Source organism: Sinocyclocheilus rhinocerous, unplaced genomic scaffold, assembly GCF_001515625.1.
Source record: "Sinocyclocheilus rhinocerous isolate Xijiao unplaced genomic scaffold, SAMN03320098_v1.1 scaffold889, whole genome shotgun sequence".
NCBI classification, from domain to species: Eukaryota; Metazoa; Chordata; class Actinopteri; order Cypriniformes; family Cyprinidae; genus Sinocyclocheilus; species Sinocyclocheilus rhinocerous.
In genome coordinates, this window is record NW_015638024.1 from 1690601 (window position 1) to 1716931 (window position 26331).

At 36.4% G+C, this 26331-nt stretch overlaps 1 protein-coding gene and 1 pseudogene across 1 annotated transcript in view; one reads left to right on the forward strand and one right to left on the reverse strand.

Annotated features, from left to right (window-relative positions):
- Nucleotides 1–6012, forward strand: part of LOC107749442 (CMP-N-acetylneuraminate-beta-galactosamide-alpha-2,3-sialyltransferase 2-like) — a 16981-nt gene extending 10969 nt beyond the window's left edge. Inside the window, exons 2-7 of the mRNA XM_016564600.1 lie at nt 234–975; nt 3405–3592; nt 4437–4616; nt 4717–4762; nt 4848–4967; nt 5047–6012. Of these exons, the coding sequence (XP_016420086.1) occupies nt 649–975; nt 3405–3592; nt 4437–4616; nt 4717–4762; nt 4848–4967; nt 5047–5214 (1029 nt within the window). The 5' untranslated portion in view covers nt 234–648 and the 3' untranslated portion in view covers nt 5215–6012. The remainder of the gene's footprint in view (nt 1–233; nt 976–3404; nt 3593–4436; nt 4617–4716; nt 4763–4847; nt 4968–5046) is intronic.
- A 2102-nt stretch (nt 6013–8114) lies between these two features.
- Nucleotides 8115–26331, reverse strand: part of LOC107749505 (arf-GAP with SH3 domain, ANK repeat and PH domain-containing protein 2-like) — a 29005-nt pseudogene continuing 10788 nt past the window's right edge.

A 26331-nucleotide genomic window follows, 5' to 3' on the forward strand; every position in this document is an offset into this window, starting at 1 on the left:
CAACAATACTACAGCGAGAATAAAAGTTACGACTTCTTTCTTTGCGTGAACATTTGGGCGGTGTTATGCAAATCTTCCCACATCGTGACGTAGACATGTGGGGGCGTGTTAGAACGAGCTGTTTTAGGTAGGCGTGGTTGACTCTTAACTTAATATTAATATATTAATATTAATAGTAATATTAAATCATGAAAAAGTCTTTCTAAATGTTGATGTTCTTCTGTATTTTTCAGGAATAAGGAGCTTTGGCAGAAGTGGGTGCTGCTTTAATATAAATGCAGCTGTACAGACGGGAAGTGAAGCTGCATTGCCTCTGACTCATTTCCTTCACTGTACTGAAAACTGAGAAACAGCGTGTCTGTCTCTTTTTAGCGTGTTCCACTGTGAGGCCTTGTGCTTTGGCTTTTGCAAAATCATGACGAAATGGACAGCTAGAACAAAGCCATAATGGACAATCCTGGACTGAAAATCCTGTCATTTTCCACCTCAGATGCCATTTTGTTTTGTAAATCAACTCATCATAGACCATAAAACCCACAATCCATTTGGCAGGAACAAGCCAAGCCAGAAGTGCATTCCTGTTACTGCGGTGGTTCCTTTAAATCTTTCCTCTGGAAAATTCACCCCGAGGTTTAGTCTGCCTTAACCATGATGTTGAGAAGAAAACTGTACTTAGGCGCTCTGCTAGGTGCTATTTTGTTTTTAATGATAGCTGCTCACACCATTCAGAAGGCCAGTGTTGTGCCCATCACAGATTTACCCACTCATCACGATGTCAGGTTACCAATGAAGAACCAGACACCGTTACAAACAGTTATCACAGAGCCAAGACGAGGTCATTCCTGTAGCTGTCCTTCCTGTATTGCAGACAAGGGTGTGTCGGAGTGGTTTGACCAACGCTATGATCATAAACAGCAACCTTACCTCACCGGCAGGGATGATGACATAGATCCGCTTTCTCTGAAGTGGTGGCTGGTAAGTGGCAGATTGTTGGTTTAATTTCTGCATTTAGTTAGTCTAAGGCTGTCAAACATTTTAAAATTTGAATTCAATTGTTTGCATGATATGTTGAATCATTCATCAAATAATTCACAATTTATCTCAATGTTTGCCAATACATGGAGTGTCTTTGGCTACTGCATTGTGGTTCACTGTTTTTTAATGTGTCCTTTTTAAACAGAAGTAATGACAGATCATTTATTCCATACGGTGATGTACATTCCATTGTAACGTATGGATGAATAATTCACAATAAGTTACATTTAGAAAATAGATTGTTTGCATTTTGAATAACACGCTAGAAGTCTTCAACCCTGCTCCTGGGGACCCACTGTCCTGCAGAGTTTAGCTCCAACCCTAATCAAACACACCTGAAGCACCTAATCAAGTTCTTCAGGACAGCTTGAAAAAACACAAGCAGGTGTGCTGAAGCAGGTTGGAAATAAACTTTGCAGGGCAGTGAGTCCCCAGGAGCAGGGTTGAAGACCTCTGCTCTAACCCATAATGAAGAAATTGCAGTGCTGTGGCCAGCTACTATTAGACCACATCCTTATTTCCAATATCAGTAGTCATTGTGAAGTAGTTTTGTTTTTGCATTTTCTCACCAAAATGGTACTGATGTGGCAGCTGACCTATGTCTCGACTGACTTGGGAGTTGAGCAGTGATAGAACTGACTATAATACTGCATAACCTACTTATGAACAATCATGCTCTTTGTTAATCGCTTTACTCTTAAATTTGAGAAAATATTTATTTATAAGTAATTTAAATGTACTGTATATAAATGTAAATATAAAAGTATTTAATTCATTGAAGTTTATATACTTAAAATTAATTAATGTAGTGTATTGGACATTGTATGTAGTGTCATTTATATACATATTTGACCAGTTTTTGACCACCCTTTTGACCAGTGAATATATAAAATACAATATGACAGACACTGAATTAAATGAATTTAAAAATATAAAATGTAATATAATTTGTTGTTGTTATTATTATTAATAATAATAATAATGTTAAATATTTATATTAATACTATAAATATATAATATCATATCAACTGATGATCAGATAAATACATGATCATTGGACAAAAAAAACTCAATATGTCATTTAGTTTTCCAGTTTCTGCAATGAGTGGGACAGCTAATGTTGGATTTGTTCCTAGATTCATTTTATAGTCTATAGACAGCCATTTGCCTCTCTTAAGAGACAGAATAGCTCTTGGGATTCTCAGGCATGCCTCTAAAGTCATATCATCATAGCTGTAGATATCATTTCCCCTTTCTGGCACATGGACACACCAGGGGAAGACAACAGCTGGTGTATTCATTCCAGACCTTCTCAAGTTCACTTACTACCATCATGTCTGTTTGCCAAACATCATTAATGCAATGGCGGTGGATCCCCAGAGCTGCAGTCATTATCTGGTTTCCTTAAACAAAAAAGTAATTTTCCCAGGGGAACAAGGGCAGAAATAGGCCCTTCGGCCCAGCCATGTGTTTCAGTAAGGTTTAATTTAGCCTAATTAAAGGCTTTCAGGCTTTTGCAGGCTATGAGAACACACTCGGATAAACCTGACATTGGTGTTCCTCAAACGTTTTCACATGGCACAGAAACGTTGGGCAGTATTTTCTGGTAGTGAAATCTCTAGGTGCCTTTGATTCGATTACGATTCAGAGGGCTGCAATGCGATGATAAAATGATTATCTACACATCTAGATGCATCTTTTTTTCTATACAGGATTTTTTTCTCACTGTGTGACTACTGGGTACTTTCAAAGCAAAGTATTTGTAAAGATATAATGAATTTACTTTCAGTATCTTTCATTAATAAAACAAATGGAAGAGATGTGGCAAGTCAACTGGAAGGTTACATTTTAGGGGTGGGAATCTTTAGGCACCTCACAATCTTTTTTATTATTAATTAGTTTACCATCTCGGATTATCAAATTTATATATGCATTTTCATTAAATTAAATTACTTGTATAAGTAGGCTACTTTTATCAAGCAAGTTGCACGTTTCTCTCACTTCAACCATGAAACTTTATGCAAGTTTTTATACTTATTTGATATTTTGTGTGTGTGTGTGTGTTTGTGTTATTGGCAGCAAACGGTCTCTAGTGTATACAAGTGCCATACCGCATATGTGGGAAAAAATGAGCTCAGAATCGATTCTGAAAATTTCGAAGATTCAGAATTGTTGAAGAGAGAATCGCGATGCAATGCAGAATCATTGTTTTTTCCTCCCACCCCTACTATTTTCTGCATGTACAATAAGATTGGATTAGTTGGGATAGCCAAAATATCTTCCCGTTTAACATTAAAGATGTAAAGATTAGTAGATTGAAATTTGGAGGTTAGCTTTATGAGTTTTATTTATGATATTGTTTTGTATAGTCTTTGCAGTCATCTGATGGAATGATCAAGGACGTCACCCAGAAGATGTTTAAGATAATGTCCCCTCCACCTGAGGACGAGATGCCACGGCAGAACCAGTGCCAGAAGTGTGCAGTTGTTGGAAACTCAGGGAATCTGTTGAGGTCCAAATACGGAGCCTTGATAGATTCCCACTCAGTTGTTATTAGGTGTGTTTTATGCTCTTTGTATGTTTGGTCTAAACTTCTAATAAGATAATTCCCCCCAAAATTAAAATTCAGCAATTACACCGCACAAAAAAATATTTTGATAAATATTTGAAAGATATCTTTTTGTCCATACAATGAAAGTCAAAGGGGTCCAAAACATCCTTGGACCCCAATGATTTTCACTGTATGGACAAAACAACACTGAGACATTTTTTTTAAATATATTTTTTGTGTTTGTTTCACTTAAAAAAACAAAAAAAAAACAGGAAGTAATTAAAATGTTAATACTGATTCATGTTGACTTTAAAAGTATCTGAGAGTGAAACGTGAACAAATTCATGAACATTTTTTTTTTTTTTTTTGGGAGGAAGTGGTCACCTTAATTTGTATGAATTTATACAAAATTCACGCAAATTCATTTGTGCGCTATTGTACAATCTGCTTACTCGTGTTTTCTCATGAGATCGTGTCGTGATGCATTTATTATTTTAATAAATAAATTTTAAAAAATTAAAAAGCAATGCGGGGAAACAAAAATATGTTCTATGTGAACTGGCACTTATAAAGCCCACAAACTAGACTAGATTTTAGCCCCGATTTTCGCTGTAGCCCGAAGCCAGAGACAAGACGGCGTAGCAGAATCGGAAGGTCCATACCTAACCCCGCCCCTAAACCCCACAATTTTGAGTGTCTCCGCCTACTTGAGACATAAGCTCCGCCCACTCTAAGGTCTCCGGGCTGCAGCGACATGCTTGGAGGCATTTTTTTTTTTTTTTTTTGGAGAAACAACCGATAAGTGTAAGTGAGTTTTTTACTAATGCATTTCGACTGGAACGTCCCACAGAATGAATAAGGCCATGACTGTGGGTTTTGAAGAGGATGTTGGTAACCGAACCACCCACCACTTCATGTACCCAGAGAGTGCGATCGATCTGAGACCTGGTGTCCATCTCGTCCTTCTTCCCTTCAAACTGAAAGACATGCAGTGGTTATCCAGCGCTCTTTCCACAGGAGAGATCAAAATGTATGTCAAAATCTCTCTGAAAATTGTGCAACATAGATTTTAAGCAAAATCACTCCTAAATTGTTTTTCTTCACTAAAACTGTTTATATATCCCAAACAGGACGTACATGAGAGTGAAAAATCTTGTGGAAGCTGACAAAGACAAGGTCAGTGTAAATCATGCTAAAGCTTGTAAATCCATAAATGCATCATCTGTTAAGCCTAACTCATCCTCCCATGTGTCCCGTCCAGGTGATAGTTGTAAATCCAGCCTTCTTTAAGTACACACATGACAAATGGACAGAGTGTCATGGAAGGTACCCTTCCACCGGGATAGTAGCCATTATGTTTGCTCTGCATCTCTGTGATGAGGTTTGTACTTGATTTACAGCCAAGATAATCATTTCTGCGTGACCAGACTATTTTCAGTTATGATGTTCAATCTCAACAGGTGTCAGTGTTTGGATATGGGGCAGACAAGCAAGGAAACTGGCACCACTATTGGGAGTACAACAGATATGCCGGCGCCTTTCGAAAGACGGGCGTCCATAACGCAGATTTCGAGACTGAGATAATTCAGAGGCTCAACAAAGAGGGCAAAATCAAACTGTACAGATGAGCCTGTAATTGTGGCCTTTATTGATTTGGTACAGCTCAAAGCCATGCAAATGCAGGGCCAGGATGCACAGCAGCTGTATGGAAGCCAAAGAGACACAGATCTGTGATCCGCCGTACCATTAATTGACCACTGTGAACTGCACTGAACCAAACCCACAGACATCAAGCTGTAGTCCAAAGACCAAATGAACTCCTCCTGTTCTCTCACAGCATGTTACGTGCCTGAAGAAAAAGACGGATGTTGCCTTCCTCCCAAGTCGGGCATTGAAATTTTAAAGAAGACGAAAAGTAAGCAAAACAGCTTGATCTGAGCCTCGTGTACTTCTTTCTTATTGCAACTGTTCTGTCTAGCCTCTCACAGTGTCTGCACTGCAAGTTTGCAACATGACAAAACTAGTTTCATGTATAATAAAAAAATCTGTCTACACTGCAAGAAAGATGTTGATCATCAGCGGCACTCGCTTGCAGGTAGTTTTCAGGGTGTTAAAGCCTTAAAGTCAACACAAAGCTGTTTTTTTTAGTGCAACAGCATATTTTATGAGAAAAGGGGTGGGGCTTGATTTTTATCATTGGTAGTTGATTGGATCATGAAAAGTTGGTGTTAAATACCAGATGAGACCATCTGGTGCTTGGTTGGAGAGTTTGACGTCAGCCGAAAGGAAAGTCTTGCTGAAAGATTATGAAGATAATTTTCTTTGAGATAACACGCAATGATAAATCATGCAATATGAGTCCAGTATTAAAGGGATAGTCTTCTTTCTTCTTTGCAACACAAAAGAATATATTTTGGAGAACATTGGGCTTCAAACAACATTGGACCCCATTGACTTTATATTTTTAAAGTCATACAGGTTTGGAACGGCATGAGGGTGAGAAATTGATGACAGTAATTTCATTTTTGGGTGAACTAAAGTACACAAGGTCAGTTTAAATTTCATGTTGACTTTTAACTTCAACCTGCAGTGCATTAAAGCTTTTTAGATGAGTTTGTGGATTATAAGGTTTTAAAATAGCAAATAAGCAATAAATATGTTTTTAAAAGTCATAAATTAGTTTAAATAGCGTATTAAGACTTTCACAATTGTTGTTTTAGATTTCACCTCAGACAATTACAGAGATGCACTTACATTGTTCAAGTCACCACACATTTCCTGTGTTGATTTTTGAAGGACTTTTCTCACCTCAAAGTTCTGTCCTAATTTAACCATCCTGGCATTGAAATCAGCTAAATATACTCAAAACACTTGCTGGGAGATGTATTTGTCACATAGAGCTGAGAAAACACATTCTAGATTCTAGTTTAGAGTGTGTTGTTTTTGTGTTACATGTTTAATATCATTATAAACCTTTAGACCAAAGCCGTCCATAGAGTGTTCTCAGTGGTCTTGTGATTAACAGTTCTGGATAGAGAACATGCTGTATTTCATATCATACATCTTTGAACCATTATCATTCTTTTCCTGAATTACAATCGATCTCTGTTTTTTTATAGTTGAAATTACTAGTGGTAGATGTTATGTGTTTTTTCCCCCCTTTTTCCCCTCAAACTAGTTGCATTTTTGTGAACTGTTTTAAGGACTGTGACAAGATTGAAACTTGAGCTGTAATTTCAATGTTTGTTGCCAACTGTTATCAAGCTGTCATTTGTTCTGTGACTTCGTTCTCGAATGTATTTTGGCTTTGCATTCTTTGCTTCATGTCAATCAGTGGCTTTCACAGTTTACAGAGTTTGTGTGGAGAAGAGATATTATGAACACTCAAATCAAGGCATCATCATTGAAGAATTATAGTTTGGACAAAATTTAAAAAGAAACAGACATTGAAGTGTGTTTTAACAATATATTTAGAAACAGAAGCAAAGCATAAACAATAAAAAATTAATTGAATTCAAAAGTCACAGTTTAGGGCATCCAGGACCGTATTAAAAATAAAAAATATTTGATATTGCTGCATAAATAAAAAATACAGAAAAACATACAAGCCTATTTTTTAATGAGTTACACAATACATAAATATCTCACAATGCACTAGTTTTCCGATCAGGTTCTTTAAGTAAAAACCACAATTTCAACTTTTAATGCATGATGGTTTATATTTATATAAGGTCCTCTAATGCAAGTAGAGAAACATCTCACCAATTAAAATTGAATATTTATTCCACCTCCCTGCTGGAAAGATTATTTAGGAGGAGTCCAAGATATTGAGCAGTAATGTCAAGAAAAGCTGTGGCCAAATGACTTTTTATGGTTTTGTTTAGAAGTCAGATTCAACATGTGACCGCAGATTTAATATTCCCTGGGTGTGACATGATTTTAAAACATTGTCTTCTGCCACAAGTAGTTCTCGACTCTCGAAGCACTTTAAGGAGTTAGCTCATATTCAAAGAATGTCCAGCTGAATGTGATGTTTGATCCCATTGTAATAGCCAAATTGCGTGGTGTGTGCACATCTTTGTAAGCTTCTATGTTCTGTGATTAATCTGTGGTCTGTTTTCAATAAACCACTTAACCATTTATTCAGTGATTATTTCATCTGAAGTTATGGAAACAATAGAACAATAAATGGGTGATCTCACAATCTCCTGTTCTCAAACATGTCCGTGTCTTTTGTTTAGCATAAAGAAGAGAAATGTTTCAGGACCATTACAGTTTTATTACAACTTTTATATATTTTTAAAGCACCTTTCTTCCCAAATTGTTGCTGTAATGTGAAACAATCTCATTCTAATCACTTTAATGCAAAAAATATTAAGTTTTAAAGTATTTATACTTGCATACCAGCATTATGATAGTATTTTCCCTGCTTTAAAAAAAATACTGTTTACAGTATTTAACACAGTAATGGAAATAAGATTTCAACCTTAGAATATAATTTTTTTTTTAAACTGAGATTTTGGAGGGAAATGTGCTTAAATGTTGAATAAAAAAACAATCTTGGTACAAAAAAATAAATTTTTGTTCTTTAAAAAGTAGGCGAAATATGACCTGTGTATTCACCCAAACACACAATATTCATAATTAATTTGTTTGTTCTTGATTTGCTTTCTGAATGAATTACGTTTTCACACAGTTACCCTGTTGCAAAGGATTGTGCTTTAAAGCTGTTCTCCATTTTTTGAATAGCAGCATTATACTTTCTCAATACGATTCTGTGATCTGGCATATATGATTCCTCACATTTGAGTTCAGTTCAATGTAACACAACATGCGGTTCATGCTGTGTGTGCTTTTGGAGCATTTTTAGGAGCGTACAGGATGATAGATTTTACTCTTATGAGCGTTCGGCTAGGCTGGTCTGTGGATGGATAAGAGGGCATGATTCTCATATCTGAGGGGCCTGTAGAACCACAAACTATGAGAAGTTTTGTGCACGCAGCACAACGTGTTCCACATAACCCATCTCTCTTGGCGCTGCAGACGGGCCTGTGAGTGCTGCTTTGTTATGCTGATTCTTCATTACCGATGGCTCTGTGGGTAGACTTCAAGCCCCTCATTTCCCAGGGTGCTTTGGCAGTAGAGTAGACCGTGCTATGATTTCAGCTCCGTTGGCCAGCTTCATTCAGCAACCATAGAGACAAACGATGCTGGAAATAAGCCCATTCTGTCTGGCTGTCCCTCGACGTAGCCGTGCTGAAAGGGAGATATTACTGGCTCTGGTTAAAGTCATCGGAAGGAAGGATGTTAAATTAAATTAAATGAAGGGGCGGAAATTATAAAGGAAGTAATGTTATGAACAACGGCTGTGATTTAATGAAAAGGGAATGAGGCAAACACAAAAGATGTGGGACGTGTGAGGATGTTTAAAATAAGATGCAAAACAGGATCCATTTCATTTTAAAAGCTCTTTCCTGCATGCCAAGTGTCTCTCTATGAATCTACATGAAATGTATTCTTTTGATGGGCCATCCAGAGGCTATTTTTCCTGTAGAAGAATCTGCAGGATATTAGGCAAGCCCGCTGGAGACGTATGGGCGGCTCTCTGACTCAGATATGGAAGCAGAGCAGAATAAAACATGGACCCTGAGAGCTTTGCTCTGATCAGTTATTTATTTAGCTGCTCCCATGGGATCGTAGGATTCGTCTGCACACACAGCATGAGTCTGTCAAAGGCTAACAAGAACCCTGCAGCTTCCTCATCAAAACCATCTTTAAGCGTAACAAGGAATTTGAGTCATTTATGCCAACAATACTTCAAAGAGCAGAAGACAACTGGAAATAAAGTGTGAAATAAAAAATGTACTATATTTACTGGCGTGTAAAACAAGGAAGCACAATAGAGCTGTACAGTTTTTAGTCCTCAAACCCAAATGAGAATAAGCTGTTTTATGCCATGGATTCCTCCATTTTTTTTTTTATATTGATTTTGGTTTTATGTGTACCGGTAATTAAAATAGTAAAAAATGGGGTTTACTGGAGAGATTTACATATACATGATATGTTCTACAACATAAATTACAGTCACACAAAAGTGAATTTTAAAACTCCTGTTTAAAAAAAAAAAAAACATTGTCACGTTCTTAAAACGTAAAACTTTTATCTTTTTTGATTTATTGAAATAAACCTTATATAAAATAAAATCTAAATATTAAAAAAAAAAAAAAAATTTAAAATAGAGAACAGAATGAAAATAAATAAATTCTAAAGTTGAAGTACTAAAACAAATTAATAATTAATCAATATAATTAATAAATTAAAGCAATATATACATATTTATTGACTAAATCTAATAAAAATTACAAAAGCAGATAACAAAATTACTCAAATTTAAGCTAAAATTAAAATGAAAATATAAGAATTAAACTATTAATAAATACTATAATAGTATGTAATACTAAAATAACACTGATCCTTAGGTAGGATTTTTTAGCAATTTACATTTAAAAAGCACACAATGGATTTAAAACCGTTTCTAATAAGAAGTTTACCCACAGAGCTTTTTTTTCTTCATAGATCCAATACTAAAAACATATCAGACATTCCGAAGGGGATCCATGGCGAATAAGCTGTCCACATTGGCCTCAAAACTGACGTCATGACTTAATAATTCTATTTTTACATTGCTCTCTGGAATGTTTTATACTGATTGGTCAACCTCATCATTCTGAAAAAAAATTTTGTATAATGGCTACTAAACTGTACAACTGACCTTTGTCCCAGGAAATGAATTTCCTTCATAGTTGTGCTAGTTTCATGCATCTCTCTTTGTAATTTATCTCAAATGAATTGTCCTTTCATTCTTATACTCACCCACCAATCAGCATCCTCCTCTCCGAGTACCACCAGAACCTCACCCTCATTAAAGGTGAGCTCATCGTGATGATCCGCCACACAGTCATACATGGCTTTAACATGCTTCAGCTTCGACTTCATCTGAACACAAAAACAAAAACAAGAAGTTGCAAAAACTGTACCATGTGGCTTCTAGCCAATATTGATTTTCTTTTAAAATAATTTGTTGATGGGAAATCGCACGTATGAGGAACATGTCAAGGAATGTCTGCATCACTCTTTGTCTTTCCAAAAGCCAAAGACAAATAAAGTAAAATAGCATTCCTCCAGACCCTGCAGAAAAAAACCAGCTCAGACCAGCACTAATTCCCATGTGGATACAGGCTGGTTTAAGCCGGTTTGGTGCCGGTAGATTGATTGATGCAAAACAGCTGGTGAAGGTGAAGTTAGAAGCAAAACACAATGATTTCTAAAGGGTCATGTGACAATAAAAACGGGAGTATTGGGTGCTAAAAAATTTAGCTGAGAAAACAATAATATTTCACAATGTTACCGTTTTACTGCATTTCTGATCCAATAAATGCAGCCTTGGTGAGCATGACAAAAACATTAAAAAATTGGACTGATCCAAATTAAATGAGATTTTTTTCTTAAGGTTCCTGCTTAGATGTTCTTCTAAGAAAAAAGACCCAAGTGAAGTAGATACATTTTTTATTTCTCCTTTAGGAACTTCAGAAGAAACATCTGGGACAAAAAAGACTAATGAAACTGAGAACATTAAAACTCCTTAGCTATGAAAGAACAACATGTGAGCAATATGATACTCATCTCTCCAGGTCATGCTGTTCTCACCAGGGTTTTTCTGGGCAGTGGGTGAGGAGCAGTGTGGCAGGAGGAAGAGGAGCTGCCGTTAGCCTCCGTTAGCCTCCCCGCGCTCCAGGAGCGCGGGGAGGTGGGGGACAGGGCCGGGGTGTGCCGCCCGCCACTGCTGATGGGCTGTGGGGTTTGTAGAGTGGGGGCTGGGGGGCACCTGAGGGGCAGGCTCAGAGTAGGTGCGCTTGTGTCGGATGACGAGAGGGGGAGGAGGGGTTCGTTTCTTACTGCTGCTCACTTCATGGGACGTCCAGTCATCAGGTGAGCTCATAGGAGGGGGAGGAGGGGGGATGTTTGGAGCTGGAAAGGACATGAGGAGAGTAAACAAGACTGTAGAAGAGAAGAGCAGAGAAAAGAAGAGAAGTTTCCCACCTCTGACTCGAGGTGGCAGTGGCGGTGCGGGCGATGAAGGGGGTGGCGGAGGGGGACTGTCGAGGCTGCGTGTCTGAGAGTTGGAACTGTCGTACACATCCCTCCGGTTTTCTCCCCGGGCCATTGCCAGCCTCCGACCCACGTTGAACAGCCCCCCTCCGCTACTTCCTCCTCCACCGTGAGAGGCGGAGCTACTGTGATACAAGCTGAATGGCCTTCCTAAGCGCTCCTTCTTCACTGGGCCCATCTACAAATATGGACCATCACTGTTAAACACCGGATAATCAATTGCATGATACACAAATATAATGTCTTTTGTATTATGCTTTATTAGCACTATATACTGTACAAGTCTGTTCTATTAAGTTATGGGAGGTGTAGTCTTCTTATGTTGTTACCTTGTCATCTAGGTCGTCATCACTCTCGTAAAGGTCATCTTGCCGGAGTTTCCACTCATACTCCACGTGCACATGCATGTTGAACTGGTTGTTCTGTGATTGGTGGATCTGAACACGACACATCATTACGCTGACATGTGGATCAATTACTTTTTGACCGATTACTTTCCATGACTTGTCTAGGTGTTTGTAAATATATTTTTAAAGATCGGTTTGTAGAGTTGCGGAGGTATTTTTCATTTCTATGTCAATTAACATTCCTTGGAATGTTTAAACAATTACTAATTACCTAAACCTTAAGTTTAAACAATCAATCTTTTAATATACAAACGTCTCTAAGCCAAAAAAATGAGTTGAGATTTAAATGCGATACTCTATGAATGCTCAAATCAGCCTCTCCGTTCAGTAAGGCAGCTCTGTGTCCCTTAGGAAATAGTTATTAGCGGGTAACCCTGCAGACCAATGAATCACACAGGATATTAAATTCAACAGACTGATTACAGTGGATTGCTTGCAAGCGTGACACAAGTACTCATAACCAGCAATTTTACAGTATATCTACAAAATATATATATATATTGAAAAATGATATTATGTACACTACTGACCAAAAGTTTGGGGTCAGTAAGTTTTGTTGTTTTGTTTTCTAAAGAAATGGATACTTCATACAGCAAGGATACATTAAATAAAAAGTGACAGTAAAGACATACAAAAAGATTTCTATATTAAATATATGCTGTTTTTTAAACTTTCTATTTATCAAAGAATCTTGAAAATAACAAGAACTGTTATTTGATAAAATAACAGCACTGATAAAATTAAGAAATGTTTCTTGAGAATCCAATCAGCATATCAGAATGATCATGTGACACTGAAAACTAGAATAATGACTGCTGAAAACTCAGCTTTGCCGTCACAGGAATAAATTACACTTTAAAATATATTATAAATATAAATAGAGCAGTTTTTTCAAATTGTAATAATTTCCCCCAATATTACTGTTTTACTGTAATAAATGCAGCCTTGATGAGCTTAAGAAACTTTCAAAAACATAAAAAAATCTTATAGACAAGTTTTGAATGGTAGTGTATGGTTTAGAAATACATTTTTCTAGCTATACTAGCTTTTTCATGATATTGTTATATTAAACATATATTACTTTCCATTGTGATTTCCAGCCCTGGAAGTTACACCCACATGAATATCCTATTAATAAAGACTTGCTTTAACAAGTTACTGCTGAAAAGCTCTTTGACTCACCAGCTCCTCACACAGCATGTGCTTCAGTCTGCGAGCCATGTCCAGCCCCGTCTCTCCATTATCATTCTCTATCACAGAACATTATCATCAGCACAACGATCATCCTGCTCTGTAATTAACTCCTGACGAATGAGCCAACAGCCAAACCAGCCATCAGAAGAACATGATGAGCCTCATTCCTTTAACAATGACTGATATGATGCTGACAAAACCCTATATATCATCAATAAATATTAAAGCTGAAGTGTGTAATATTTTTGATGTTCAAAACCTTCTCCTATTACAACAGAGACAACTTAAAATTATGAACTGGACTAATAAATAAACAAACACATTATCGAGCATGAAACAGCTCAATGCAAAAATGTCTGTGTGGTTTTAGGATTTGAGGGTCCCACTCACTGATATGTGTGTTGGCCTTGGCTCTGAGCAGAAGTTTAAGGCACTCGGTTTTGTTGTGCTGACAGCAATAATGCAAAGCAGTGTTCCCCTTCACAGTCTGAGCATCCAGATTATTACTGAAACGGAAGACAAGAAGGAAAGGCAGTTATGATGAAGATAATCCATATCTGAATCTGTTCAAGGCCACTTTCAGAATAACAATGCCATTATTTCTAACTGACCAGTTGTGGAACAGGAAGTCAGCCACATGGAGCGATGTCCTGTCAGACAACAGGACGGCTAGGTGTAGTGCAGTTTCCCCCTTTTCCTATCAAAACAAAATATGCAATTAAGTTAATAGAAAGAGAAGACCTGAGATATACAAGTAGGTATAATACATGTATGGGATAGTCCACCTAAAAATTTAAATTCTGTCATCGTTTACTCACTCTCATGTCGTTCCAACCGTGAATGACTTTCTTTCTTTTGAGGAATGTAAAAGAAGATATTTTGAAGAATGTTAGTAATTAAACAGTTTCGGTTCCCATTGACTTCCCTTGTATGGACGAAAATACAATGGAAGTCAATGGGAACAGAAGTGTTTGGTTACCAATATTCTTCAAAATATTTTCGTCATACAGGTTTGTAACGGTACTGAGTACATTATATGATGACAGATGATAATTTTTAAGTGGAATATCCTTTTAAGCAGCAAATTTAAGTATAACATGTTTTGCTGACTGTTGTGGCAATTTCAATAAAGGTATGAGAGAAAAGTCTTTTGACGATTTATTTTCTTGCAAGAAAGGTCAACATTCATACAGATTGGCTGCAGAGTGTCACCAAGAGGCAACACCCAAACTCAACATTTATACCTTCATCAAATGCGGATGCTTTGATCTCATCCAATCATAATGCATATTCAACATATATGTCCATTTAAGGTGCCCAACTATGTCAGAATTGAATGCAAATCAATTTCTAAGTAGCCAGGAAGTCTAAGAAACTAAAATAACATTTCTGTCTCATACTTGTCTTGCACACACACACATCAAATAGATTCCCTGTTATCTCTCAGCTCATCAAAAACTCAAGCATACTGAAGCACTCAGAGACAGTCTAAAGAACACTCTTTAGTACAGTGAAGCAAATAATACAGAAAATAAAATTTCCTCCACACTAACCTGTAGGGGGCATGGCAGTGGCAGGCTGAAGTCCATTCTCTCAGCATAGAGCTGCAAGAGGCTAAAAACATCCCGACTGCGCACAGCGTCCTGCAGATATTTGCGTTTTATTTCCGTTGAGCCGCCACTATGTTGTGCAAACTGCCATTCCATATACTTTGAGAGTATGAAGTCCTTACGTATGGCCCTGTAAATAACACCAACTATTTTAAAGGGGTCATATGATGCGATTTCAAGTTTTCCTTTCCTTTAATACACAGCCATTTATTATCAAATTTGTTATAGTTATCAAAAATGGCAGTGTGAATTAACAGATTCCCAATACCATCATCTAGTGACAGTATAAAAATGAACATCTCTGCAATATCTACTAGCTCATTACAAGCCACAGATGGTAAGAGACAACATAACTGGAGCTAGGGCCGTCCCAAGCTGGGGCGGGGCCCAGTGCGAGGTAGGGAGCGGGGACCCCCGTTGGTCCATTCGTGGTCGCATTCCGGAGGGGGGGGGTCCCCTTTGGTCTGTTTGCCACAGGGCCCCCTCGAGTGCGGGGCCCGGTGTGGCACCGCCCTAAGGACGAATATGACTGGTGTCGGACGTGACTCTCATTAGTGCAACGATCCCCTCTTTTCAGGGTACCTTGTTGGACAGATGTGGGTTGAAACACTACAGAGACTGCCATTAGGAAAAAATCCAGCCCTGAGCCCTGAGACAGACACCAGCAGACAACAGCTGTGAGAGCTCTTAAAGGGGCCATGCTTCCAACGCATTTTTTGTGTATGCCTGAAATCAATTCAGTTATGTTAATTAAAAATCCAAGGATTCTTGCAACAAAAAAGCAGTTATTTTGCTTTACATGACCATTTGCACTCTCTCTGACCCTTAAAATTGCATAGGCTATTTTGCTACTGTACCTAAGACTTACAACTACTGTTTGCAAACAAAAAAATTATCTTGAAAGAAATTAATACTTGTATTCCACAAGGACGCATTAAGTTGATTAAAAGTTACAGTCAGACAAACGATACCTATTTCAAATAAATGCTGTTCTTTTGACTGTTTACAGATTTGACAACTATAGGAAATGTTTCTTGAACACCAAATCAGCATATTGGAATGATTTCTGAAAGATCATGTGACACTTAAGACTGGAATAATGGCTGCTGAAAATTCAGTTTTGCCATCACATGAATAGATTACATTGTTAACAACATGTTATAAATATGAATGTTATTTCAGGGCTCTGTCCAAGAATCTATTAATAGCGTTATTCAATTAGGACAGCTGGCAAGATTAGTGTAAACAACCATACTTCCTTCATTGATTGTGACAGCGGGGTAAGTCAAACTGTTCAGTTTGAAGGTTAAAGTAATTTGGATGTTCCTAAGCTTTCAAATTACTTTCATGAATGATCAATTTAAAACAAATTTAAAAGCTTTGCACCATCTGCAGACAGGTTAATTGTGTACAGAGAGGTTACGGCTGGCCCAGTCATGAAAAGTGCTCTTTTGCTGGAAAAAAAAATCATGATTGAGAGGGAATTGAGTGGTACGAATTCTATGGGAAATGCTAAAGACACCGGGTGCTATGGGGACACAGAGACTCCAAGAGCTGAAACCATTTGGCTGCCGTTTGAAGAGCAATTACAGAGCTGCTCATCACTCACATGTCACTCTCTGCTGACGGCTTCACAGAGGGACTAGGAAGACTGGCCTCCACAATTTCATTAAAACCCGAATTCCCCACGTTTCTCGCCAACTAAGGAGCATAAGAGAGAAAGAGCCATAAATCTGCAGATAGTGGTTAAGATCATATGAAATTGCTGATATTGTCATACTGTGAAAAACTCTCTCTCTATTCACGAGTGCATTAAAGACGACAACCTGCTACAGTAAACAGTGCATGAATTAATTTTCCTCGTCTGTAGAAAACTGTAAATCCTCACCAGCAATTCTGAAGTGCCTAGTTTGTCAAGAGAAAGCGACTGAATACGTGAATAATGTACACCCATTTCCCGATGGATCCCTGAGCACTCAATGCACGTCAGGATTCCCAGGTTTATAGAGATCCAAGACGGATCTGAAAGGAAAGAATGCAAGGAAAACACATTATCAGCTGCTTAAAAGTCTGAAACTAAACGAAGGTAAAATGAAGGGTAAATGAAGGCTTATTAGCAATAAATACAGTCTGATTGACAAGATGACCTGTTTTACACTCCTCATGTTCTTATCATTGAAGTATAACTTGTTTACAAAGTACAAATAAAGTATGTAAAAAAACAAAATGTTATATCTTACAACCAGGGGTGACATATTGTTTGTAAAATACTAAAACTTAAATAAAAAATGTACTTCAAATTTACTTTTTTAAATAAAAAAATAAAATGTACTTGAAAATATTAATAATTACTATAATGATATATAATAAATAATACAAAAATAACATTGGCCCAGTGTGAAAGTGCTCCGGTAATATTCAATGACACATTTTGCAATGGAGACAAAAGGTGCAGCCGAAGAAAATCTGTACTCTCCAGCCAAATCATCAGCATTTCTTAGAGGAAACATGCCTATAAATCCAGCAGGCCGTTCGCTCATGTACACTCACTGGGTTCTAATTTAATTAAACATGATTTATGGACAGGCACTGAAAAAACAGCATGAACAGAGGACCAGCTCAGGGTGCTAGATGGGGCCCATTTCCAAAGCAGCTGTCTGCTTAAACCACTTAAGTTTCCATTTCTAACCCAGTTTCTAGTTTTATTCCAACTGCGCTGTCAAAATCAATATGAAGGACTGTATCATATAAACACTGTCTGTGAGAACTGTTCAAGACCCCTTGACATTAGATTTGTGTGGCTAAAAGTTGACCAAACTCACTTTTAACATGCTACATTTCATTTTTAGTCTTCTGGGACAACAGACCAAAACTGTTAATGACTCACAATGTTATAACCATTGTACTGAACAAGACTGTAACAAAATATTCAAGACTGGGGAAACCAAAATATAACATTTTAAGAACTGGTAACAAAAAAAAATGCATATTAATCAACCGCAATTCTGAATATTTAGATTCTACCTATAGTGGTTTCTGTCATTTTCATTTACCATGGTATTTACACAGGACTTCTAGATACTTTGAAGAACACCTTAATACTTAAAGCACATGTCCAAAAACATTTGTGTTACTGTAAAAATGTTATTTTTGCACCTGGGGCCCCACAGTCGCAGCAAACATTGTTTCCAGGCATGCGGCGAATATCCTCAGTGATGGCTCGTGTCAGATCCTCAACGCTGTTCTCCCCACTTTGCCTCCTCTCGTCCAGAGCCACATTTAGAGCCTCCTGCTTACTGTTTGTTAGCACTGATATCCACCTGATATTTTTAGTAAGGTGCAAAAATAAATATAACCATTAGAGGGCGACAAGAAACTTCAGATTGAAGACATGTAGATTACATCAGTATTCCCAGGTGGCACCATGCATAAAAAAGTCATTTATGACTAATAATGATCCTGCTCTGAGAGGTTACATCAGGATTCATTTGCAATTAATGAGAAGATGCCCTCGGTCACAGCTCAGGGAATTTCTGTGTACAGTTCAAGGCTTTGTGCACTTCTATTCAGTGAATAAACTCGTTTGGATTCATTTCTGAAAAGGTGCGGTATAATGTGACTATCAATAATCTCTTCACTCCCTCCTCTTCAACTCTGACATTTAGCTGAAGATAGAAGCCTGGGCTGTGATCTGACATGGGAAGCACTTCAATCAACATACAGACAGCCACATCAGAGGAAGAAATGTTACATATTTTTCTTTCTCTCCAAGAAAGGAGGCTCTGTTACTCTGTCAAGATGGAAAGGACAAATTGGGAGAGGTGTGCGTGCACAGAAAATTATACAAGCTCTTTCCTATCTGACACCGTCCACACATTCTCATCTGACAGTCACATGGGTGGACTGAGACTCAGACAGATCAGTGTCTGGCAGAGTAAAAAGCATTTGTCTTTAAAGGGGTCATATGATGCGATTTAAATTTTTCCTTTCTCTTTGGAGTGTTACAAGCTCTTGGTGCATAAAGAAGATCTGTAAAGTTGCAAACACTAAAGTCTCAAAACCAAAGAGATATTCTTTATAAAAGTTAAGAGTTAACCACACCCTCCTAAAACGGCTCGTTCTAACACGCCCCAACATACCTACGTCGCTCTGTGGGAAGATTTGCATAACGCCAAAATAATGTTCTTTTTAGCAGCATCATATGACCCCTTTAAAGAGCCCATGAAATCAGAATCAGAGTTATGTAGCTTTTGGTTCATGACTGTTAGCTTTGAGGTCATCTTTATGCAAGCGTATTCCTAAGCAGTGATAAAATTCACTTTTAGCAGATATACACTAGCGTTCAGAAGTTTGGGGTTGGTATCATTTTTTATTGTTTTTAAAAGAAGTCTCTTTTGCTCACCAAGGCTGCATTTATTTGATCAAAAATACAGTAACGCAGCAATACTGTGAAATATTGTTACAATTTAAAATAACGGTTTTCTATTTTAAGATATTTTTAAAAGTAATTTATTCATGCGATGCAAAGCTGAATTTTTAGCAGCCATTATTCCAGTCTTCAGTGTCATATGATGCTTCAGAAATAATATTAAATATGCCGATCTGGTGCTCAGGAAATATTTATTTATTTATTATTATTTATCTGATATTTCTTGCTCACACTTCCTATTTCAACAGGAAATACAGTAATACATCATTTACATCTCTGTATTAATTCAAGACACATTTTTGTGCATAGTTATAGATAAATGCAGTATGAAAAAAATGGTTTGCGTTGCATTTTATTGCTTGGATTTATGCGTAATTATGTTGAAATGACTCATTCAGGTACATAAATGCTTGAGTAGGTTCTCTAAGGTTGAAATATCAACGAACTACATAGGGCCATTTGCTGTGAATAAACAAAAGAAATACTTACGCCACACAATCAGACTCATCATCAGCCAGAAAATGGTAAGTGCGATTATCTAAAAAAAAAAAAACTCATTATTTCTTTGCAAATTCACAAATCATTCTCAGCTGGCACCAGCTAATGTGTAATCGGCAAAGAGTCAGGAGAGATAAAACAGGTTGGAGGTCTTTTGTTAAAATAGAAGTGGCAGGAAAGAACAAACAATTTGTGCTCAAGTGCAAATACTGAATTTAAATAGTGCCCTGTTTTCAGAACATCCTTCCTTTAGTTCAAAGACTCTAGTATTCTATCTCAAAATATGTCATGATTCTTACATAATGTCATAATGACACTAGAGACATGAGGCCAGAATAATGCATGGATGCATGCAGATACAATTAACAATTCTCTTCACCAAAAATAGCCTGAGCCTGGTATGCTTCAGCTTGGCGTGAAGATCCTGAAATCTACCTTTGAGACTGCGTGGTAAACTCACGTGAGATGAGGTCAAAGCATTTCTTGTCTTCCAGACTTGGTTTGACTTGGCAGGTGAGGAGATTCAGTTTAGCTGGTGATTTATTAGGCTGCAGCAAAAGGATAGCACATCATCACTAACATATCATGACTAAAGGCCCGTTTAGTGATATTAATTTACATCTCATTTGTATTTTGTATCAGCATTGGTTTCAACCTTTGAAAATGTAACTGAACATCATGGAAGCATAAAATCTAAAATAATTATATAAATTAAATTAAATATGAATATTTATATATTTATAAATAAATATAGTATCAATAAAAAGTAAAAAATTATAATAAGTAAATTATAATACAAATTATGTACTAATAAATATAAAAATATGTGAAACTGAAGACAGGAGTAATAGCTTCTGAAAATTCAGCTTTGTCATCACAGAAATAAATTACATTTTAAAATATATTCAGTTATTTAAAAATATAATACTTTTTCAAAATATTACTGTTTTTATTGATTTTGATCAAATAAATGTAGCCTTGGTGAGCAAAAAAGATGCCTTTCAAAAACATAAAAAATCTTAAAACCATAAACTTTAGAACTGTACTGTAGTCTGTAAATATAAAAATACAAAACAAAAAAGTCACAACAATGACTAAATTATTCATAGAGTCCAATGTGTCATATTAAATATCAAAACAATTTTACAAAATTAAAAATGACAGATCCACACAGTACAATACTACAATACTAGGTGTGAAATGCCATTTTAATATGCATTGTTTGATATCATATGCATGATTTTGAAAACAAAACAAAAATTTCCTGATTGGTCTGCAAAGGCCTTACAGGTATTCCTGAGAAAATCTGCAACTCTCATTTGGTAAACTAAAAACCTGAAGAGTGCTTTAATAAGGTTATACCAAGTTTTACAGCACCATTACAGCCTACACTGTAGAACTGAATGTATATCCAGGATGTATTCACATTTTATCACAGAAACCAGCAGAAGAAAAAAAAATGCTTGCTGCTGGATTTACAGAGAGTGATGTGAGTACTCACGGTTCCATGAGCGATGGTAAGATAGCAGTTCTGCACGGTACATTTCCTCTTCTATCAAAATGACTGAGTTACTGGGAAATAGCCCTTGTGACAACTTGCCCCAGTCTCCACTATACATAAAGCCTTCAATTTAACTAAACCATACAATGTACGATCATATACAAAGGAAAAGACCAAGAAAAAAACCTGTTTAGAATTTGTAAACTGAACAGCTGAAAGTGTAATAGGTGAAAGCAGGCATGAGACATTTGTGTGAATTCCAAAGCAGGAAAAATGTGTGTGCAAACGGAGCGGGAATGAGGTGCAAATAGAGTGTCGTTATTTACCTCTTTGAATTCGGGCTGCAGAGCAGGTCTGAGCTGATCTCTGAGAGAACAGAGCTGTTTCTTCTCATCATCCTGCTTATGTTTGATCTACATAAACACACACACACACACTTAAATTCCTCCAGACACATCCTACAAGTCCTCTCCTCCATGTGCATTCCTCCAGCCGTGTTTTTCTAAGCGTGATTACTTAGGTTTTGGGTAAGACAATGGCCCTTTCATTAAGCTGTCTGTCACTCACAACATCACTGCAGCTGAAAAAAGCCGTCTGCTTTATCAGCCATAAATTTACTGTTACCAACTGCTTACAGTGCTGAGTCAGTGTGAGGTATAGTGGTGAAGGCTGGTAACCTTGATGCGCTGTGATTAAAGCAAACAAAAGCCGCTCTGTTGTGGTTCTTCGTGGTCTAGAATGAAAATCTGGGATGTAAAAGAATCTAAATTTTTACCATCAAGAAAATGTTGGTAGCGCTTCCCAGTTCTGAGTAGGTTGCTATGCAGTTGCTAGATGGTTCTGGTTGATTTCTAGCAGTGTTAATTTAGTATTATTTATATACTATTATAGTATTTATTTATATTTTTAATTAGCTTTTACTTTTATATTTCCAGTTATCATTATAATTTTAGTTTAGTTAATTTTATATTTTAGCTCTTTTTGTGCTTTTGTAATTTTTATTTATTTATTTAGATGTAATTTTTTATTTTAGTTATAGTTTAGTTTTAGTTTTAAGTTTTTCATCTAATATTTATTTTTTTATTTCAGCTTTATTTCAATTAACAAACATGTTTGAATAGTTTCAGTTAATGAAAATAATCCTGGTTGCTAGGTACTTTAAGAGGAATTTTGGATGCTTATCAGCTGGTCGAGCTAGGAAATCAGCAGGTTAACCAGCTAAACCAGACCAAGAGTCCAACTAGACCAACTTAATCCACATTAGGATGTTTAAAGAAGGGTTTTTTAGCAGGATGAAATTTTATATCTAAGATGTGAGTCGCTTGGCCACCTCGGTTACATCAGTGTGGATGTGCACGTATTGAGATGATCAACTTAACTATTTTTAGCCTTCAAACTATTGATCTGGGCTGACTATACAAAGCACGTACAAGGAGATGAAGAAATATTGAGAATGCATTGTGTTAGCTTGGGGGATGATGGGATGCCATAAAGACGCAGAACAATTGCCCAAAAGTCATTTGCTGCTCAGCATGAGCAATCTGCTCACTGAGATATATTTGGCTGAGAATGAACAAAGAATGTGAAGGATCCTCGGTACATTTCAATTTAAAAAATAAAGACCTCGCTTATAAGATGGTAGCCTATATGAAGAAATATTAATACACTGGGGATCTATATGATGGACTGAGTGATTGGGGCCAATGTCATGCTCATCCTGAGCTTCATTGCTGCAAAGTGAGATGTGTTCTGAATACCGATTAGTCGCTCCACCACATGACCATGCCTCCCATAAACACACACACACACACACACACACAAGGCTGATCCTGTTCGTCGGAATGGATTTTGAGTACAGTGGGTACGGAAAGTATTCAGACCCCCTTAAATTTTTCACTCTTTGTTATATTGCAGCCATTTGCTAAAATCATTTAAGTTAATTTTTTTTCCACATTAATGTACACACAGCACCCCATATTGACAGAAAAACACAGAATTGTTGACATTTTTGCCAGGGCCTAATCTATCAAATCGCTCGGCAGATGATGTACAGGTTATCTGTCTGAATTATTTCAAGTCAGTTTGGATTTCAACGCCTTTTTATGCATTCTGACCTTTCCTTGAGTAAGCCATTACTCGCTAAATGGCAAGCTCTCTGAATTTACAATTGAAATGTCAGTTTAGTATAATTATGCTACATTTAAAAGCTAAAGATCTGTCAAGTGATAAAAATATTTGGACAATTCTTCACTATTTCAAACTAGAGTTATAATCACATTGTACTGTAAGATATGAGCTAAGGAGAGCTAAAGGGATGGAACAGGGTGGGTAATAATAATAATAATAATAATAATAATAATAAAAACAACAATAATAAGCCTTATAGAAGAACAACAATAGTAATTTATGACAATACACGTTTATATTTTTTTATATATTTTATGTTAAATTATATTACATTTATATTATATATTTCAATATATTTTATATTATGACAATATATTTTATACTATATAATTATATATATACTATTGTTTTATATTGTATATTTTATATATACTATTATTATTATTAACAAGAAGAACAACACAATAATTATTTATATGCCAACATTTTATTGTTATCATTATATTATTATTATTATTATTATTGTTGTTGTTGTTACTATTATTAGTATTTTCTTTTTCCCTTTCATGCAGCATTACAATGCAGTTTGGTTAAACCTGTTACCATCTATTTGAGGTTTGGGTATTTTGTGTATGAAGCCTTTGGCAACACAAAAGCAAGAATGAAAGCAAGGAAAAATACACCTTAGAGGGCTGTTCATCCTTATTTCTTCCACTTGCGTAAGTGTGTTTGTGGCTGATTATAATTGTAAAGTGGGATTTGTGCCACAGCATGTCATCTGCCCTATACATTAAGAACATATCTGTGCAAGCAGCAAACATGGGCAGGATCACTCACAGTACTCAGCTGGCCCGTCAGGACATCAATGTACTGCTTGAGTTTTTCCGTTGCAGCCAAACACTCCTGAAAGAAACTGACAGGAGAGAGCAATTTTAATTACAAATCCCATAACAAAATGGCGTTGTTAGTCAAGGCAGCATCTCTATTCCTCTTTCGCACTTCTTTCAATGGTTTCACACCCTCTCAAATTCCAGTCTATCAGAGTATCAGACTCGAGCGTGGAGGGATTTCTCTTCACACGGATGACTTTGTTCATTTTGCCATGGTACGGTTCATGCCATTGGACAGATCTATTGTGGGAGACTGAATATCTTGCTTTACGGTGACTTCTCGTACGAAGGATTGTTATATATCCATAGAAATGCACAATAAAGTTACAAAACCTTTAAAAATCACAGTTTTATCACAGACTTACTTGCATTGAGAGTGGTAGTGTTTGATGAGGTTCTGTAGCAGGTCTACTCCTTTCTTGGTCTTAATTTCATTTACTTTAATAAGGTACTGTATATGATGAGAACAAATGAGATTTAAAGAAATTATTACTTCTATTCAGCAAGGACACATTACATTGATAAAGACTTTTACATTGTTATAAAAAATTATATTTCAAATAAATGCTTTCTATTCATCAAAGAATCCTGAAAAAACAGCATCACGGTTTCAACAAAAATAATAAGCAGCACAACTGCTTAATATTGATGATAGTAAGAAATGTTTCTTGAGCACCAAATCAGCATATCAGAATGATTTCTGAAGGATCATGTGACACTTGAATAATGGCTGTTGAAAATTCAGCTTTGAATCACAGGAATAAATTACATTTTAATATATTCAAACAGAAAACAGTTATTTTAATATTTGTAATAATATTTTACAATTTTACTGATTTTAGTGTATTTTTGATCAAATAAATGCAGCCTTGGTGACCATAAGAGAGCTCTTTCGTAACAATAAAAATTCTTACGGACCCTAAACCTTTAAAGGGGTCATATGATGCGATTTCAAGTTTTCCTTTCTCTTTGGAGTGTTACAAGCTGATTGTGCATAGATAAGATCCCTGAAGTTGCAAAGACTAAAGTCTCAAAACCAAAGAGATATTTATAGTGTTAGGTCGTGCAGATATACAGTCAGTGACTGTTTAGAGTCTTTCATATTCAATTTATTATTAATTTTAATGTTACACAATATAAATGGGACCATCATATTCACGCATGCTAGGCATCAAAAAGATTAAAAACTCCTAGTTTAAAGTAATAGTGTCCTAGGAAAAGTTTTTACCATTCATATTTACAGATGACAATACAGATTAGCTGATTACAGCATTAATCTAACAACATCTGTCATGTTCCTCTACAGCAGCTTACACAAACATGAGCGGATCTTACTTCACACATCTGTAGCTGGAACATCCTGCGCTCTTTCTCCATCTCTTCTGCAATCTCTCCTCCGCTCACCTCTGTGCGCACCATACCGTACTGCTTCGCCAGTTCCCTCTTCTCTTTTTCGATTTTAGTGCTGAAAGGGACAGAAATCACATGACAGTGTGGTCAGGTCTACTGTATAGTGTAGTACTACATAATACACAAACAGATGGTACGTATTTGATTTGTGGTAACACAATACAAAAGTATTGTAAGAGAAGTGAAGCGAGACACTTACAAGAATTACAATTAAATGAAGAACAGAAATTAGAAGGAGCAAAATAACAGGAAGTACTGAAAGGATTTCTGGTAACAATCAAGGATTAGCAAGTTAGAAGATCATGGACTTTCAACTTTGCTGCGTTAAATCTACAAAACATAAATTATGACTTATATTTATATTAGGGCTGTCAAAAATTTAAAGTATTAAAAAATTGTTGCATAATAATAGATTAAAATGACAACTAATTCTGATTAATCTCATTATTTGTTAAATATATTTGTCTGGATGAAACATGTATCAGAATGTATGTGCTACGTCTCAGTTTC